Source organism: Cydia splendana, chromosome 16 (assembly GCF_910591565.1).
Source record: "Cydia splendana chromosome 16, ilCydSple1.2, whole genome shotgun sequence".
Classification (NCBI taxonomy): Eukaryota; Metazoa; Arthropoda; class Insecta; order Lepidoptera; family Tortricidae; genus Cydia; species Cydia splendana.
In genome coordinates this window covers 7,081-24,948 of record NC_085975.1, presented here as the reverse complement: position 1 = coordinate 24,948, position 17,868 = coordinate 7,081, and the positions used below count along the sequence as shown (strand labels likewise).

At 45.0% G+C, this 17,868-nt stretch overlaps 1 protein-coding gene across 1 annotated transcript; it reads right to left on the bottom strand.

Annotated features, from left to right (window-relative positions):
- Positions 1–5,423: 5,423 nt before the first annotated feature.
- Positions 5,424–6,822, bottom strand: LOC134797842 (uncharacterized). Its single transcript, XM_063770194.1, has 4 exons — positions 6,560–6,822; positions 6,246–6,368; positions 5,838–5,997; positions 5,424–5,590 (listed from the first exon to the last, which is right to left on the bottom strand). Exons 1-4 carry the CDS (start codon positions 6,653–6,655, stop codon positions 5,535–5,537), a joined length of 435 nt encoding a protein of 144 aa, XP_063626264.1. The 5' UTR covers positions 6,656–6,822; the 3' UTR covers positions 5,424–5,534.
- Positions 6,823–17,868: the final 11,046 nt, after the last annotated feature.

Sequence of the window (17,868 nt, the reverse complement as noted above, 5' to 3'; positions counted from 1 at the left end):
GTGTTTTGGGTACTCAGACAACACATTAAGTACATGTTATTAAAGTTAGATTTGGAAAATTTGGACTTGGTAGGACTACTAGCCCCATCTATGATCTCCGAACCGAACTATTTTATTTACAGGATTCTTGACTTCTTCACCGTGTCGTAATTTGTGTACCTTGAAATTCTGCCGGTTGTCTAATAATTGTTTTTTTTGTTGTACGTTACTTAATAAGCTACACTGCCTTTACTGGCTTGTTGTGTGTTGTTGTTGTTGTGGACTGCTAACCTCTGTGCACTGTGTGCGCTGGGAACGCACTCGGTCCTACCTAACTATTAATTTTAACACCCGTCTATATTCTCAGCAAGCTAATTTTGTTAGAAATAGGTTTTACTTACTGTTTGATAGTATTTCTACTCTATACTAGGTGGCAGTAGTGGTATCACACCAATGCCAATGCTTTTTGGTTTTGTATGGCTGATTTGGTATCCTACTAGTAACTAGGCTTAAGACGTAAACACAGTGTTTATTTTTTTTAACGAAAAATCCTTCTCATAACAATAATAAGCAATAACACATTGACCGTAGTTTGCTTGTGACAAAAACTTATTTAATTGACTTTTTTCTGTGTATGTTACGAAGTACAATATTGTTTTTTAAATGCATATTTAGTTGATAATAAGCTCAGTGCAGAAAAGTCTCTTGTCTTGAACTTGTGAAAAAACTATACACATAGCGCCCTCCCGTGGCGAGTATAAAAAGAGATGGGTCAGTTAAATATACAAGATGGCACTAATAGGCACGAAAAAACGTCTGCTATTTTCCTCTCCGGAAGCTTTAACTTAACCTCCTGAGATTTTTTATATATAGTTCAGTTCAGTTTTTCAGTTCAGTTTCATTTATTTTGTTAAACATAGGTTACATGAAAGATGGTAGGTACATAAATATACATTTGATCTCTATGTTTTACCCACTATGCAGGTGTACAAAATTGTCTCGTGCGGTTATCAAATAAACGCATGCTTATGTCTAAAAACCTACCTATCTGAAAACATAGTCATACATTAATATTAATACTGCTACAAATTTCACTTAAAATACAAACTGAAATATTGTCTTACAATTATAATACAAAATTTAAATACAATGTGAATAGAAAAAAAATACATTTAGATATCAATAATCAATACAATTCTAATACAAGTCTGAGCCATTATCGTCATTTATATATTCACTAATAGTATAGTAGCATTTGTCAATAAGATACGAAGTAAACTGTTTTTTGAATTCATATATGTCAAGTACTTTAAAATTGTCTGGAATTTTATTAAATATTATCGGTGCCATGCCTAAGATGCCATTTTTCACCAGCGCGGTGTTGCAACAGTGCAGGGTTTTCAGATTCTGACTATATTGTTGACGTGTTAGAAATCTCCGGCCTTGAGAAACGCTACTGTATAAGTTTAGGTTGGTTTTGACAAATATAGCTACTTTTAGTATGTATAACGATGCCAGTGTTAATATTTTAAGTGACTTAAAGAAAGGTACACAGCTCTCTCTAACTTTCAGTCCGCACATTGATCGTACACAACGCTTTTGCGCTTTGAAGGCTATTTCTTTATGAACTGAGTTGCCCCAAAATATGATGCCATATCTTAACACCGAGGCTACAAGACCATGATAGGCCGTCAACATTGCTTCAAGGTTAACAGTTTTTGACAATTTAAATAATGCAAAGGCTGATGTACTTAGCTTTTTACATATATATTCTGTATGATATTTCCAGCTAAGCTGGTCGTCAATCATTAACCCTAAAAATTTAGTTACCTCTACATTCTCTATTTTTGTGCCATTGTAGTCTATGTCCATGTCAATAATTTGTGTTCGCTGTCGAAAGTACATTAGGTTCGTCTTTGTTAAGTTTATTAATATATTATTTTCATTTAGCCATTCAATTATACTGTCCAATACGCTACTGATGTCATGCTTATAATCATTCAAATTACTACATTCAATAATTGAGGTGCTGTCGTCAGCAAAGAGCACCATGTGATGACGGATAGCATTAGGAAGGTCATTAATATATACCAGGAACAGAAGCGGACCCAGTACACTTCCTTGGGGGACGCCGGACATAACGTACTGTTTTTGTGACACATATTTATATTCCCTTTTTCTTTTAGGGCATACTGCAGATATTTCCGTGTATTGCTGTCTCTGACTTAGATAAGATTTAATAAAATCTAATGCGTTTCCCCTAATGCCATATCGACTAAGTTTAGATAGTAGTTTACTGTGATTTACGTAGTCGAATGCTTTAGTCATGTCGGTATAAAGTGCGCACACTGGATTTCTCTTGTCAACGTTTCCCATAATCACACTTAGAAAGTCATAAATTGCCATATTGATTGTGATATTCTTTCTAAACCCCTTTTGCTCGTTACAAAATAGATCGAATTTGCTTAAGTAGACATACATTCTGCGATATATTGCCTTCTCAAATATCTTCGAAATGATAGGGATTAAAGCAATCGGTCTATAGTTGTTGATGGCACGTGGGCGGAGATCGGAGGATCTTGAGGGAATAGGAGAGAAAACAGCGTGTGCTTCTTATCGTGTCTATTTGGAAAGTGTAAGAGTACATCACAAATTAACTAGCCTAAAATAATTAAAACTAATAACAGCACCACCTATGCACTTTGTAGGGAACTAAGTAGGTAGGTACTTACGTTTATGTAGATCATTATTAAAAAGTATGTAAGAGGTGAGATAGATGGCGCTGTTAAATATACAATTTAACAGTTGTGAATGTTTTCTCTTTCGCCTTTTTTAAATAGAGGTTTGATAACTGTTGTTTTAAGGCCATCTGGGAAAATGCCTGCAAAAATACAAAGATTGACTATATAGCTTAATGGCTTATGAAGAATATCATTTACAAATTTTATAACCTGGGTGCTTATACCGTCATAACCTGTGCTCTTTTTGTTTTTTAAAGTTTTAATTATAGCTTTGATTTCTTCTGGCGTAGTTGGTGACATAAACATCGATTGTATATTATTTGGAATGTTCGTGTCAAAACTACCGCAATTAGAATAAGTTTCTCTATATACTAGCAAAAAGCAGAGCTTTGTAAGGGCTCGTGGAATTTTTCTACCTAAACGTACCGGACCGCGACTTTGATCCAATCCGAGGCTTGTTTCATGTTCGATCGAGTGGGTACGTAATAAGTCCGTTAAAAACGCAGCTATAAGTGAGAGCAAGAAAGAAATATACTAACCGGACCACGGTTGCTGTCCGGTACGCCTGTCAGTTACAGCTTTTACTTTGTCCATTAAAAACGTGTCCAGACGACAAAATCAAATTGCCAATATCATCCACACGTAATATATTACGCGGGTAAGTGTATACAATTTCATAAGCGCTTACATCCTACACGGTCGCCCAGTACTTTTTGTAAGGAAGCCAACTGACTTTCCTACATAATGTTGGGTCAGCGAGCCAATGCCCTTGAATTTATTTTTGCGTCCACACCACACAATTGAGCGAATAACTATCCCGTCTGGACACCTACTGGCGGTAATCACGCTGCTCCGCACATAAACACACACACGCAGTTCCACTAGGTACAGCCAGGGTTCAGCATCAGCTCTATCTTGGGTACTGCTCTTCTAAGTGCTCATTAAGACTTGTCGGATGACCAAAACAGCGTGTGCCTATGTTGCACCAAACCTGAGTTCCACTAGGTACAGCCAGGGTTCAGCATCAGCTCTATCTTGGGTACTAATCTCCTAAGTGCTTAAGCTTATCAAGACGAGTTGCATGACCAAAACAGCGTGTGCCTATGTTGTATAAAACCCGAGCTCCACTAGGTCCTGTCAGGGTTCAGCATCAGCTATCTTGGGTACTGATCTACCCAGTGATCACATGACAAGTCGGATATCCAAAACAACGTGTGTCTATATAATTATGTTGCACCAAACCCGAGCTCCACTAGGTACTGCCAGGGTTCAGCATCAGCTCTACCTTGGGTACTACTCTCCTAAGTGCTCATCAAGATGAGTCGGATGACCAAAACATAATGTGCCTTTGTTGCACCAAACCTGAGTTGCCAAGGCCGACGTTGCAATTGGCGTGCAGTTCCCATACAAGTTGCAGTCGTGTATCGGCCCTAAGTCACTGAGGTTTTTATATGTGATCAAACGAGCTTCGCAAGCGAAGTTCGATCAATATTATATGACTCGCTTCATTGGAAAACATAATTAAGTTTACATTATTGTAGTTTATTTAATCTACTGGCAACACGCTTATTTTTAGAGATTTTGAAAAATAAGTATTTCTATTGACTAAAAAACCTTCCCCACCCCAACCCATCTTGGTGGAGTCGCTAGAAGCAATCCTCATTTCTTTTAGAGATCTTTGGTTACAAAACTTTGGTGACTGGGTTTACTGGGAGGGAGGGTAATTATATCTTCCAATGAAGCGAGTCATATAATATTGATCGAACTTCGCTTGCGAAGCTCGTTTGATCATATATTAATATTTCCTCGCTTCATTGTTCGATATAATTAAGTTTACATTATTGTAGTTGTTTAGAGACAAAGTTTTGTCTATCGGGATGTATAATGGCAAAAACCTTTAAGTATTCATAACATGATTTATTAAATTTTGTCATTTATAATTAGCCAACAGTAAATTACAATTATCTGTTAAGATCTAAACTCAGTCTTGTATGTTTATAATTAATTAAAGATTACACACTGATCTTGCAAATACAGTTTCGTCAATCACTTGACGATTATAGAACCTGGCGAAGGTTAGAGATGTGGAAGACCAACCGGCCGTCTTTCTAATGAGATCAATATTCACTCCCTTTAATGCAGCTGTAGATGTGGCAGCATGTCGAGTGCTGTGAGCACTGAATATTGTCACATCTATGCCGCTCTCTGCCAGAACTTTCTTTATCCACCTGCTTATTGACTGTGCTGTCGCGTCTCTGTAGGGACGCTTCACAGTTATTAAGAGGCGTTCAGAGTTCTGGGGTCTTCTAGTACTTGTTACAGAGAGATATTCCCTGAGGACGGAGGCCGCACAAAATGTAGGTACTTAATCGGCTACACGCGTAGTAGGTTGGCTGGCATTAGACGCGTTAAAATACAAGAACTATATTTTGGAGATCAGTTATTTTCTGCTATATCTGTTTATTGACAAAATACATACGTACTCATTTAGATTTCAATTATTTTGTGGTGAAGTCGACAACTTTGCATGGTATACTAAACTTTACGACTTAGCTCGCATTTTCCCATTTATGTTAAAAATGCTAACTAGCACGAGTAGCTGCATAGCTGATTTATTAATTTCCACAGATTTTACAAAATGCCTTACCATTATTGCCCAACCATGATTGAATGGGAATTATAATGAAACACATTTGGCGTGTAAATAATAAATATTTATTAAAGTATAGTCCAACATGTTCCAAACCAGGTATCTTCTTAATCACGTGTACACTTAGTAGGTAGTAATCAATCGACAATGAAATCAAAGCCTTGTCAAGAAAACCGAGACATACGTCCGCTGTTCACCACGAACGCGAAGTACAGTGTTACTGAAACAATGAAGTGATAACACGTGTATATAAAGATAACGATGAACCTTTATTGATGTCCAAGTTCAACTGGAGAGTTATGGCATCTGGAGACAAATTGTGGGAACTGATCCTAACTTGTAGCTGCAATTCAATTTTGATTGTACCTACCTATTGATTTTTTACCTATTGGCTACCGGAGTCCTATACGCTTCGTGGTAGAGGTGTCGTAGTAGTTTTGGATGAACGAGTAATGAAGTTTGCTTACTCCAGTAGAAGACCATGGCCAGCACAGGCACGAAGGAGGCGGCGAGCGAGGTGCGCAGGCGGCAGCAGCAGTGCGCCGCCAGCGCCCCCATGAGCAGGATCATGAGCGGCGCGAACACCAGCGTGAACCACACCCAGCACTCGTACGCCAGCACCAAGCCCTGCGCGCACACACCTTCACATTAACTAGCTCTGATGAGAGGATGTCTTGGAGACATCTTGTCTTAAATACAAGTATCTTGAACTGACAAATAACTCAATAACTAGTTTATTTGTACGATATGCAGCGCACACTCGTCATATTAAAATCGTCATCGTCACAGATGGCGGTACAACTTGGACTCCTTTTTGAGAGACTGGCCAGTCGGGGATCGAAACCGGGGCGGAAGGGCTGCCACACCGAGCTTACTTGCATGATCCCCACGAGCAGCCCCACGCTGAAGCCGCACCAGGCGGCGGCGAGCAGCCACGCCGCCGTGAACAGGAAGCCGCGGTGCACGAAGCACGAGTAGATGTACGCCGACGGGTGCACCTGCCACCACACAACTCACTTGCTTATTCCGTATAATATCGGACTATACGCTGGCTAAGCGGCTACATGATCAAATATTGAGGACAGCGTCTGCGCTTTACGGGCTAACTTGTGCCCATCTATTTATGCGGTTATCGGTATATTCGCAAACTTGTTAGTAATTATATATTAATATGGAAGTAGGAACGTACGATGCCGATGGTGGCGATGACGAGCGTGGCGCTCCACAGGTCGAACCCCAGCAGCCAGCTCCAGCGCGGCAACTCGTCCAGCGCGCTGCCCGCCATCACGCTGTCGCCGATAATTTATGACTGGCGTACGTAGTCTCAGTTAATAGGTGAATTATTTCAACACGGGGCATTGAAACCACATACGGACACCACGGAAAACAACGATTTATTAAATAGTAAGTAAATACCAGTAAAAAAATAGTATAATTATGGACTGTATGACTTAGATTTTACTTAAATGACAATTTGACAGCACATGACAAGATGTCAGTGTACCTCAAGTTTTATCACGAGGTTGTATGCAAATTGTACACTTTGTAGAGGCGTTAGCGAAAGTCTCCGTATTGACTCGGGCAAACTCGGGTAAACTCATGGTAAACTGCTTTCGTATGCCCGGGTCCTATTGTACTTACTTTACTCTTTGGTCCGGGTGTTCTCTTCTACAGGTCGCAAATCTCAACCGATTCTCGCTTAGAGCATTTAATAACTGGAGTCGCCTTTAAGAGCTTACCCCTCAGGGGATATTACTGCAATGTTCTGCCGCCAGAGTGCAGCACTACCGACTTAGTAAATTCATAGACTAACTTATACATACTGTGCCTTAAACTGTTTTTTGACAAGTTTTCACAGACAATAAAATATGACATTAACAAGGGCCTACCGGTAAACGCGAAAATCGAAATTTAGTTATCTGCCTCTTTATCGCTCGAATATGCAAAAGTGATAGAGAGATTAGATAACGAAATTTCCATTTTCTTGCCACCTACGCAGAGCTTTGCCTAATATTCCCTAATTATGGCTATTTGTACGTTACGTACAAATCACGTAGAAATAGCAATACATTTGACGTCCCCTCCCCCGCAAAAATCAGCAGACTGTTTCGCAAAGAAAATGACAGCGATGACATCTCCAGTTATTAGGGCGAGCGAAGCGAGCCCTATCACTATTCGACAAACTATGCATTCTTGTGGTACACTTTACGGAAAAACTACTTTTTTAGCCCCAAAATCTAATGAAGGCAAACGCTTTATTCTTAATTTAGAGAAATTGAATAAATTTGTACCCAAGGATCATTTTAAAATGGAAGATCACCGAACAGCTGCAAAATTGATCCCATATCGCGGCTATATGGCCACGGTAGATTTAAAAGAAGCATACTTGTTGATCGCAATGGCGGCTCATTGCCGAAAATATCTGCGCTTCCATTTTGAAAATGAAAACTCAGATTTACTAACCTATGAGTTCACGGCTTTGCCGTATGGGCTTTCTTTAGCTCCGAGAACCTTCACAAAAGTTATGAGAGAGGTTGTTGCCTATCTAAGAGGTCAAGGCCATAAATCTGTGTTTTTCTTGGATGACATATTATGCATTGGGGATAGTTATGATGAATGCTTGTGTAATGTTAAACAAACCATTAAACTATTAGAATGTCTGGGCTTTGTGATAAATTATCAAAAGAGTAGTCTGGAACCCCAGCAAACCTGCCGTTACCTAGGCTTCATGTTTAATTCAGTGGATATGACACTATCTTTACCCACCGAAAAACGCGAAAAAATCGCAGCCCTTGTTAAAAAGTTTTCGTCGCTCCCTTCTTGTACAATTAGGGAATTTTCACAACTCATAGGAGTTCTTATCACCGCTTGCCCTGCGGCCAAGTATGGGTGGCTTTACACGAGAATATTAGAAAGACAGAAATTTCTAACTTTACAATGCGATGGAAACTATAACAATAAAATAAAATTAGCAAAAATTATTCTAAACGATCTGACTTGGTGGAAAGATAAGATATCTTCATGCTCACACTCTTTGCTACCTATCACCTATTCACTCGAGATATTTTCTGATGCATCTCGGACCGGTTGGGGAGCGTTCTCGAATAATCTCCGAGCGCACGGAGCATGGAGATCGGAAGAAAGATCTTTCCACATAAATCAGCTCGAACTTTTGGCTGTTTTTCTGGCTTTAAAATATTTCGCACATGATAGTCGTGATTGTTCTAAATATATTACTGCGTATAGATAATACGACGGCTATCAGCTATGTCAATCGCATGGGTGGCGTTCAGTTCCCTCACCTGAACAACCTTTCGAGGCAAAGGACCATGGGCAAATTTGTATGGGCACTGTCCCCACACACCAACAGAAATGAAACATGTCTCATTTAATAGATCTTGGCAAACTGATGATTTTTTACTATGACGAGAATCGCCCTATGTATGGGGTTTTTTTTTTCTGTCCCTAAGCAGTTATGTTTTCATGGCGGTGTTCCGGTTTGAAGGGTGAGACATGGGAGTGCAATTACTGGGTATTGTGGCATAAGATCTTTACGTCACATGGTCGGTAACGCGTATTACGTGATAACCATGAGTTGTTACATCCGTCTATAGGCTGCGGTGACTGTTTACCATCACGCAGCCCCGCATGCTTGTTTATCAATCAACTAGTATAATAAAAAAACAAAAACTTTCAATGAAATGAGCAAAAAATATGTAAAAACAAAACACGGTTTTCAAAGAAAACCCCATACATATGGCGATCCTCGTCATAGTAAAAAATCATCAGGTTGCTAAGATCTCTATTAAATGAGACATGTTTCATTTCTGTTGGTGAGTGGGGACATTTCTGCCCATGGTCCTTAGTATTCTTTAAAAACGTCTAAGGAAAGTACTATCAGAAACTAGTCCTTTAGGGATAGAATCGCCCAAAACTAAATAAAATCCGAAATTTTCGCAGGTTTTTCGATTTTTGACAAAGTTGCGTTCGGCGCTCAAGGTCACAAACTTGGATTAGGGGTCATCCATTAATTACGTCACACGAATTTCTAGGTTTTTTTTTTTTTTTTTTTTTTTTTTTTTTTTTTTTTTTTTTTGACCCCTCCCCCCCCTTGTCATATTTGGTCACATTTGGCAAACCCCTCCCCCCTAGTGTGACGTCACATTTTTTCTACGAAATCGCCAAATCGAATTAAGTAAGTACCTAAGTATTATTCATATTTTATCAAAATATTTTTGACGATATAAATATTAGTAATTTTATAACCCAAAACTGCTTAGGAAAGAAAATTAAAAGAATAAAAACGATTATCGTTTTAAAAACTTGTTATTTAAATGTACAACGAATAAAATAATTTAAAAAAAAAATTTCGATTACTGATGAAGTTAAAGTGACGTCACAAAGTTTGTGTCTCCCCCCTCCCCCATGTCACAATATGTCACATTTTCTTGACCCCCTCCCACCCCCTAAACGTGTGACGTAATTAATGGATGACCCCTTATTAATTGGGCCAACATCATAAATAAGTCTGCAAAAAATCAGAACTACCGGATTTGACGCAGAAAAGCCACGTTACAAAATTCTACAATTTCACTGGATTACCAGGGGAAAAGTAAAATTTTATTATTGCTTACATCGATATCAAGGACTACTAGCGCCATCTAGTTGGTCCTAAGGGTAACTAATCATATGGGCTTATTGATGTATCTGGGAAAGCTTCGCATTACACCATGAAAATATTGTATTCATTAATTATCATACCTTTCTGTGCTATTGAATTATTCAGGACCGAATAAAAGACCTACACGTACGAGAAAAAAAAAAAAAAAAAAAAAAAAAAAAAAAAAAAAAAGTGATCCAAATAAAGGTACTACTACTGCCACCTATTGATGAGTAGAATTACTAGCAGACACAGAATGGAAACCTATGAGCTTGTCAGAAAAGCCATGCCAAACTAAAATAGAATTAGTGATTTATTCAACCGGTGGATGTCGCTTATTAGACAAATCCTGAAAGACAAAACACGCTGTTAAGATTTTTCTAAAATAAGCCTAGCAAATTTTCTGGTAGAGGGGTTAGGCGCGGTTCGGAGTTAGGTTAGGTTTTGAGTTAGGTTAGGTTTTGAGTTAGGTTAGGTTTTGAGTTAGGTTAGGTTTTGAGTTAGGTTAGGTTTTGAGTTAGGTTAGGTTTTGAGTTAGGTTAGGTTTTGAGTTAGGTTAGGTTTTGAGTTAGGTTAGGTTTTGAGTTAGGTTAGGTTTTGAGTTAGGTTAGGTTTTGAGTTAGGTTAGGTTTTGAGTTAGGTTAGGTTTTGAGTTAGGTTATGTGTGCGACACCAGGGAGGGTCCATTGTGGACGTCACTCTTGCAACCCCTGTTATCGCCAATCGAATTGAGGACTGGCGTGTACTAGAGAATGTGGAGACCCTCTCTGATCACGTCTACATCAGGATGAGGATTTCTCCATCTCCAGCGGCTCCACCACAGGGTCTACCGCATACAGCGGGTAGGCGTCGTCCCAATGGCCGCTTCCCTAGGTGGTCCTTGGCTAGCCTAGATAAAGAGATGATTGAGGAGGCTGCATTGATACAGGCTTGGTGCGCTCCCCCGCCAGTAGACCTCGGGGTTGAAGAACGGGCAGCCTGCTTCCGTACCTCGCTCACCACGGTGTGCGATGCTGGCATGTCGAGGGCAAAGAAACCAACTGGCAAAAAACAGGTCTACTGGTGGTCGGAGGAAATTGCGGCCCTCAGAGTAACCGCCAATGCTGCACGCCGTAAATTCATAAGGTGCAGGCGCCGACAACACACAGCGGCAGAGGAAGAGATACTCCGGGAGGCCCTAGTAGCTGCAAAAGGGGCATTGAGAACGGCCATAGCCAAACGGAAGGATGAGGCCCGAGAGGAATTCCTGAGAACCTTAGACAGGGACCCATGGGGGCGACCCTATAAAATTGTGAGGAACAAAATGAAACATGCTCCACCCATGGATTCCTTAGAGCCGGAACTACTAAAAAGAGTTGTTGAGGGCCTCTTCCCGGTGGCACCGGACTTTACACCTCCCGTCATGGCTCTCCCAGTGGAACAACCGGAGGGCCTCCCGGATGTCCCTTTAATTTCGGACGTGGAAATCATGGGAGCAGTCTTCAGAATGAGAGCCGGCAAAAAGGCTCCTGGGCCGGATGGTGTGTCAGGGAGAGTCCTCTCCCTGACATTGAAACACCTCGGAGTCCGACTTCGCGGGCTATTCGATGACTGCCTCAAAGAGGGAATTTTCCCTCGTTGCTGGAAGGAGGGTAGGCTGTGCCTGCTGCGAAAGGAGGGTCGTCCAGCTGACTCTCCTTCAGGATACCGCCCCATCGTCCTCCTAGATGAAACTGGAAAGATGCTGGAGCGCATCATAGCAAGGCGTATCACTAAGCATCTGGAGGACACGGGCCCAAACATTAGTGACCATCAATTTGGGTTCCGCGAGGGGCGGTCTACAATAGACGCAGTAGGCACGTTGAAGAAATTCAGCGATCTGGCAGCAGAGAAAAAGGAGGGAGCCATAGCAGTGTCTCTAGACATTGCCAATGCATTTGGCTCTCTCCCCTACGGAGTTATAAAAGAGGCGCTCCGGTACCACGGCGTCCCTCTCTATCTGAGGACGATCATAGAGCACTACCTTACTGATAGGGTTGTGCTCTATGAATCGGGAGGCGGACGCCTTGAAAGACGGATGGAATGTGGTGTTCCACAGGGGTCGGTTCTGGGGCCCCTGCTCTGGAACATCGGATTCGACTGGGCAATACGAGGAGAGCAGCTTCCCCGCATGGTCACCATTTGTTATGCCGATGACACAATGGTGGCCGTGAGGGGAAAACAGTTCCAGGAAACCTTGAGGAGAGCCGCTGTCGCAACCGAACTCACGGTGGGACGCATCAACCTCCTAGGGCTTGCCGTATCCCTCAATAAGACCGACGCCGTGGTCTTCAAAAGAAGAGGCTGGAGACTGGGACCCAATGATGTGATCCCAGTAGGGGGTGAGGCGGTCCCCCTGAGGGCCCACATCAAATACTTGGGCCTAGTCTTGGACAGCAAGTGGGAGTTCGAAGAACATTTTACCAACCTGGTTCCTCGGCTCGTTGGTGCCGCCTCGGCGCTGAGCCGTCTATTGCCCAATGTAGGAGGCCCCCAAGCTCCATGCCGACGCCTATATGCGAACGTCGTTCGCAGCATGGCACTATACGGGGCACCTATATGGGCCGGGAGGCTTAACAGCAAAACGAGGGCCCTCCTCCGAAGGCCGCAGAGAGTGATTGCGCAACGCATCATAAGAGGGTACAAGACCATAGGGCACGCAGCCGCTTGCGCCCTCGCCGGCACCATACCGTGGGAGCTTGACGCCCGACTCCTGGCCGAGAGGTACAACCAGCGAACGGAGTTACGCATCGCCGATGAGCGTCTGGCTCCCAGGGAGTTGGAGGCTCGGCTTGATGCTGAAAAGAAGAGAGCGAGGGATCGTTGGAAAAGCCAGCTGGAGGACGAGCCCTATGGTACGTATACCGTAGCGGCGCTCCTCACATCTTTTGACAGCTGGCTAGACCGAAAAAGTGGTACCCTTACGTACAGACAAGTGCAGGTAATGACTGGACACGGCTGCTTCGGTCATTACCTGTACACAATAAGGAGGGAACCTTCGCCGGTTTGTCACCACTGCGGGTACGAAGACGACACTGCCTACCACACGATGGTGGAATGCCCAACCTGGGCTCCTGAGAGATGGGAGCTGGAAATGGCCCTAAACGTGGATGATCTCTCGCTGCATAATATAGTAGCAAAAATCATAGTCAGCGAGAGATCCTGGGCGGCGTTCCACAACTTTTGCGAAAAAGTTATGCGGAAAAAAGAAGAAGCGGAGCGGGCGCGCGAGGCCAGAGCCGATGCGCATCCGCTACGGCAAAGACGGAGGGGAGTCAGGCGGCGGCAATTCGTCAATGCCTTGATTCCCCAGTAGAGCTGCGGGCTGGGGACCCGCAAATAAGGCTCTACGCGCTCGAGGAGGGGTTGTAGCGTTACACAATCCCTCCTCCTCTAATCTGAGGGTGCCCCCGGTGAACGGCTGGGGCGGCCGGGGGAGCATCGTGGTAGAATATTAGTGACCTCACGGTGCTCCCCTATAACGGCAGAGAGGGTAACGCCGCAGGGGTTTTAGTGGGTATTCTCCTCCCTTTCCTCTGATTAGCAGAGGGAGTTACGGGAGGAGCGAGTCCCACATACCACCCCACGATGGGCCCCTCCAGCCCGGGGTGGATGTGTAAACGCATTTCCCCTGCGACAAAAAAAAAAAAAAAAAAAAAAAAAGGTTTTGAGTTAGGTTAGGTTTTGAGTTAGGTTAGGTTTTGAGTTAGGTTAGGTTTTGAGTTAGGTTAGGTTTTGAGTTAGGTTAGGTTTTGAGTTAGGTTAGGTTTTGAGTTAGGTTAGGTTTTGAGTTAGGTTAGGTTTTGAGTTAGGTTAGGTTTTGAGTTAGGTTAGGTTTTGAGTTAGGTTAGGTTTTGAGTTAGGTTAGGTTTTGAGTTAGGTTAGGTTTTGAGTTAGGTTAGGTTTTGAGTTAGGTTAGGTTTTGAGTTAGGTTAGGTTTTGAGTTAGGTTAGGTTTTGAGTTAGGTTAGGTTAGGTTAGGTTAGGTTAGGTTAGGTTAGGTTAGGTTAGGTTAGGTTAGGTTAGGTTAGGTTAGGTTAGGTTAGGTTAGGTTAGGTTAGGTTAGGTTAGGTTAGGTTAGGTTAGGTTAGGTACGGGGGAGCATCGTGGTAGAATATTCGGGGGAGCATCGTGGTAGAATATTAGTGACCTCACGGTGCTCCCCTATAACGGCAGAGAGGGTAACGCCGCAGGGGTTTTAGTGGGTATTCTCCTCCCCCTCCCTCTGTTTAGCAGAGGGAGTTACGGGAGGAGCGAGCCCCACATACCACCCATGATGGGCCCCTCCAGCCCGGGGTGGATGCGTAAATGCATTTCCCCTGCGACAAAAAAAAAAAAAAAAAAAAAAAAGGTTAGGTTAGGTTGGGGCGCTAGGTCGGGTAACCTCCACGAGGGTCTGGGCCATTCCAATTTCTGTTAATCCTTGCGGATTCGCAGTCAAGGGAATGGTTTATGGCTGGTGCGCCCTGGGGGCAACGGTAAGTGATCTCCTGCATGGGATTGCTTACCGGAGCTGCCAATAACCCGACACCCGGGGTTTAGCCCGGGGGGGGGGAGGGTGTTCTTGGAGTGTCTCTGTGATCTCCTAGGCTATACCGGACAGGGCTACCCATACCGGGCAGGCGAAGAGTGAGGGACACTACCAAGAGCAAGACGGGTTTGCCCGCTTTCAGTGCAGAAACCGGGTGGACAGGCTCCGGCCACCGTCACAAACTCGTTATCCCAAATGATAAGGTGTTGTTGCCATGTCTAGCAGCCTTTGATGGGACCGAGGGCCTTGCCTTGGTCGGCCGGGTCAAGAGGAGATAACCTCAATAAAAAACCACAATCCCTCGCATGGCGGTTCACCGTGCGGGGGTGCTCTCTTTAGAGCGGCTGGGGTGTGCATCAGCCATTAGTGGCCAACCTGTGACACCGCCCGACCTCACAGAGTATATAGGGCCACAGCTTGGGTACGGGGATCTCTGCCCCTGTGGAAATTTAGTCTCCCCTACTCGTGGGAATTGAATGGATAATCTAAATAAAACAAATAAAACAAATCTTGAAGATATGGTGGGTGCTTCTGGCGCCGAAAATGAGAGGGACGGCGTCGTTTCAGAACTTAACACGACGCCAGCACAGCTACGGCTGCGGGGCTGCCGAGTGTCACTACGTCTAGACGAAGCGATAGACTCAAATTCAAATAGCAGGGATCGGAGCCCATACGAAGGAGGAGAGGGATCAGCGACCAAATCAAATATGGCTGACAGCCAGAGGGAAATCAGGACTGATCGGTCAGAGAGGATACGCCGACTGTCTGATGCAACGGACTCCGACGACCTTCCAGAGGTTATCTTTATAGATAAGGCTGGCGAGAAATCGGTGGAAAAACAGCTGGCCCAAAAACGGTACCATACTGGATCGGATGAGGATACGTGGCTGGGGACCTTGCCAAAAGTCAATACAGCACGTAGAGGCGGGAAAAACGGAAAGGGTAAGACTCGCGGAGCGTGCACGGGTATTTCCAAGTCCAAGCCCCTTGGGGCATACGTGGGAATCGCCAAGACCAAAACTTTGTTGAAAAGAAGGCTCGACATGGATACTAGTGAAAAAGATACGGATAAAAATACCGGAAATGCGTCCCAATCTCGCGGGCCAGCCTCCTGCTGGATGAAGGACCAAACATCCGAACAGGTCATATCTGATGAGGAGCTGGAAATGGAGTACAGCCTGGTGCCGGAAGGCCCTCAGTCTCCAGCTGCTGACGAAGACGAGGCGGATGTGGCCCGCAAGGCAGCCAAGAGGGTGCTGGCAGAAGTCAGCAAATGTATGAATTTAAAAGGAACAATCCGCGGCCGCATTAACAAGGCGTGCCGCGAGATCGTAACGGCCATGGATAACATGGACTCAAGAGAGGAAAATGAAGAGGTCCATGTCCTTCGGGCGAATAACAAAAGACTGAAGGAAGAGCTAGCTCATGCGACGACTGAGATGAAAGCGCTTAGAAGGGCCTTCTCCGAACGGAATAAGGAGACTCCAGCAGACAGTGCAAGGCCTAACCAGATTCTGGGGTCGGTAACGGATGCCTTGTCTGGGTTTAGGGAGGAGTTAGAGGCGAGTCTATTCAAGTCGATTGGGGATATGGTTAATGCCCGCTTAAACGACATAAAGAGCCGCCTCCCTCCGGCGCCGATGGTCCGCCCGCCACTGGCGGCGGACCGAAGAAAGGCATCTGAGGCTGCCGATGCGACAGTTTCTCCATCAGCCCCCGTGGTTGATTTGCCGGATGATCCCTGGACCCCGTTGCCTGCCCCTGCCCCTGTTCCTGCCCCAAGGCCCAGGAAAACGGCAGATAAATCTGTAGCATCGTCGGGGTCAACGCTGATGCCCCCTGCCAGAACTGCACCAGGGCCAAAATTGCCGCGGAAGAAACAAGCGGCTACCAAGCAGGTACCCCGGGTGGCACCTCCCCCTCCTGCGGAGAGGTCGACAAACCCCACCCCCGCTCCCCGAGCGAAGAGGGTCCCTCAGACGGTGCCGCCCCCACCACCGACGACTGCTGCTCCGACGTGGACGGAAGTAGTAGGCCGTAAGGCAAAGAGGAAAGCTAAAAAACCAACAGCTGTAGCAGGCCAACCGGCTCTTAAACCAAAGCCGAAGCCACGTAAACTGGTGGCTCCATCAACGGCGGGCATAGTAGTGGCTCTCAAACCAGAATCTGAGGCTACATATGCGGGAATCCTAACCAAGGTGACGACCTCGTTTGGTCTAGCCGAGGTGGGGATAGACCACGTCAAAGTTAGAAAAACGGCCGATGGGGCGCGTATCATCGAGGTTTCTGGTACCGACAATGGCAGGGCAGCCGATATCCTGTGCGAGAAATTGGAGGGCCTTATTGGCAACGATGCGAGGGTGTACCGGCCAACTAAAATGGCTGGCTTGAGGATATCAGGACTCATGGAATCTGCAACCACGGAGGCAGTAGCCGAGGCAATAACAGCGAAGGGTGGTTGCAGATTTGATGAAGTGAAGGTAGGTGCAATCCGTACCGGATTTAATGGAGCAGGATCGACCCTCATTAAATGCCCGGTGACAGCCGCCAAAAAGATAGTAGAGGGAGGGCGTTTGCTTGTGGGGTGGTCGAGTGCACAAGTACAGATTCTAGATCCAGCACCGTTCCGCTGTTATAAGTGCATGGGGACGGGACACACTCGCGCTACTTGCCCCTCACAAATAGACAGAGGCAACACGTGCTTCCGGTGCAGCAAGCCGGGACATAAGGCGTCCGACTGTACCGAGGCGCCATTCTGCGCGGTGTGTTATCAGGCCAAAAAACCAGCCGGACACTACATGGGAGGCCAAGCGTGCTGCCCCCCACCGACTAAGGGTAGACAAGACCCCATCCGGCCCCAGGGGCCCGATCAGAGATCCGCCCATGGGGCTGACGAGGGACAAGACATGGATGTGTAATGTTGCCACGCCCTTACGAACTCCTACAGACCAACTTGAACAACTGCGCCCGTGCCCAAGACCTGCTTATGCAGGTAATAGCAGAGTGGGGCATTGGCGCGGCTGTGGCAGCGGAACCATATTGTGTTCCTCCTCAGCCCAACTGGGTAGGAGCAACTGATCGGAAAGTGGCCATAATGGTACCGGCTATCGGGGACTATCCTCCCCTGATCGCCGTTCATAAAGGTCCAGGAATTGCGGCAGCCAAATGGGGAAATATTATAATAATCGGCACTTATTTTTCCCCCAATAGGCCACTATGGCAATTCGAGGGTTACTTAGACGATCTGGGGGGGCTGATAAGGAGGTTAGCGCCAACCCCGGTACTCGTAA

Bases quoted from the DNA above. Each gene is read 5' to 3' on its own strand.
- LOC134797842 (XM_063770194.1), bottom strand. From the start codon at position 6,655: ATGGCGGGCAGCGCGCTGGACGAGTTGCCGCGCTGGAGCTGGCTGCTG. The intron at 6,369-6,559 runs GTACGTTCCTAC...GTGTGGTGGCAG, and splicing joins TCATCGCCACCATCGGCATC to GTGCACCCGTCGGCGTACAT. The intron at 5,998-6,245 runs GTAAGCTCGGTG...GTGTGCGCGCAG, and splicing joins TGCTCGTGGGGATCATGCAA to GGCTTGGTGCTGGCGTACGA.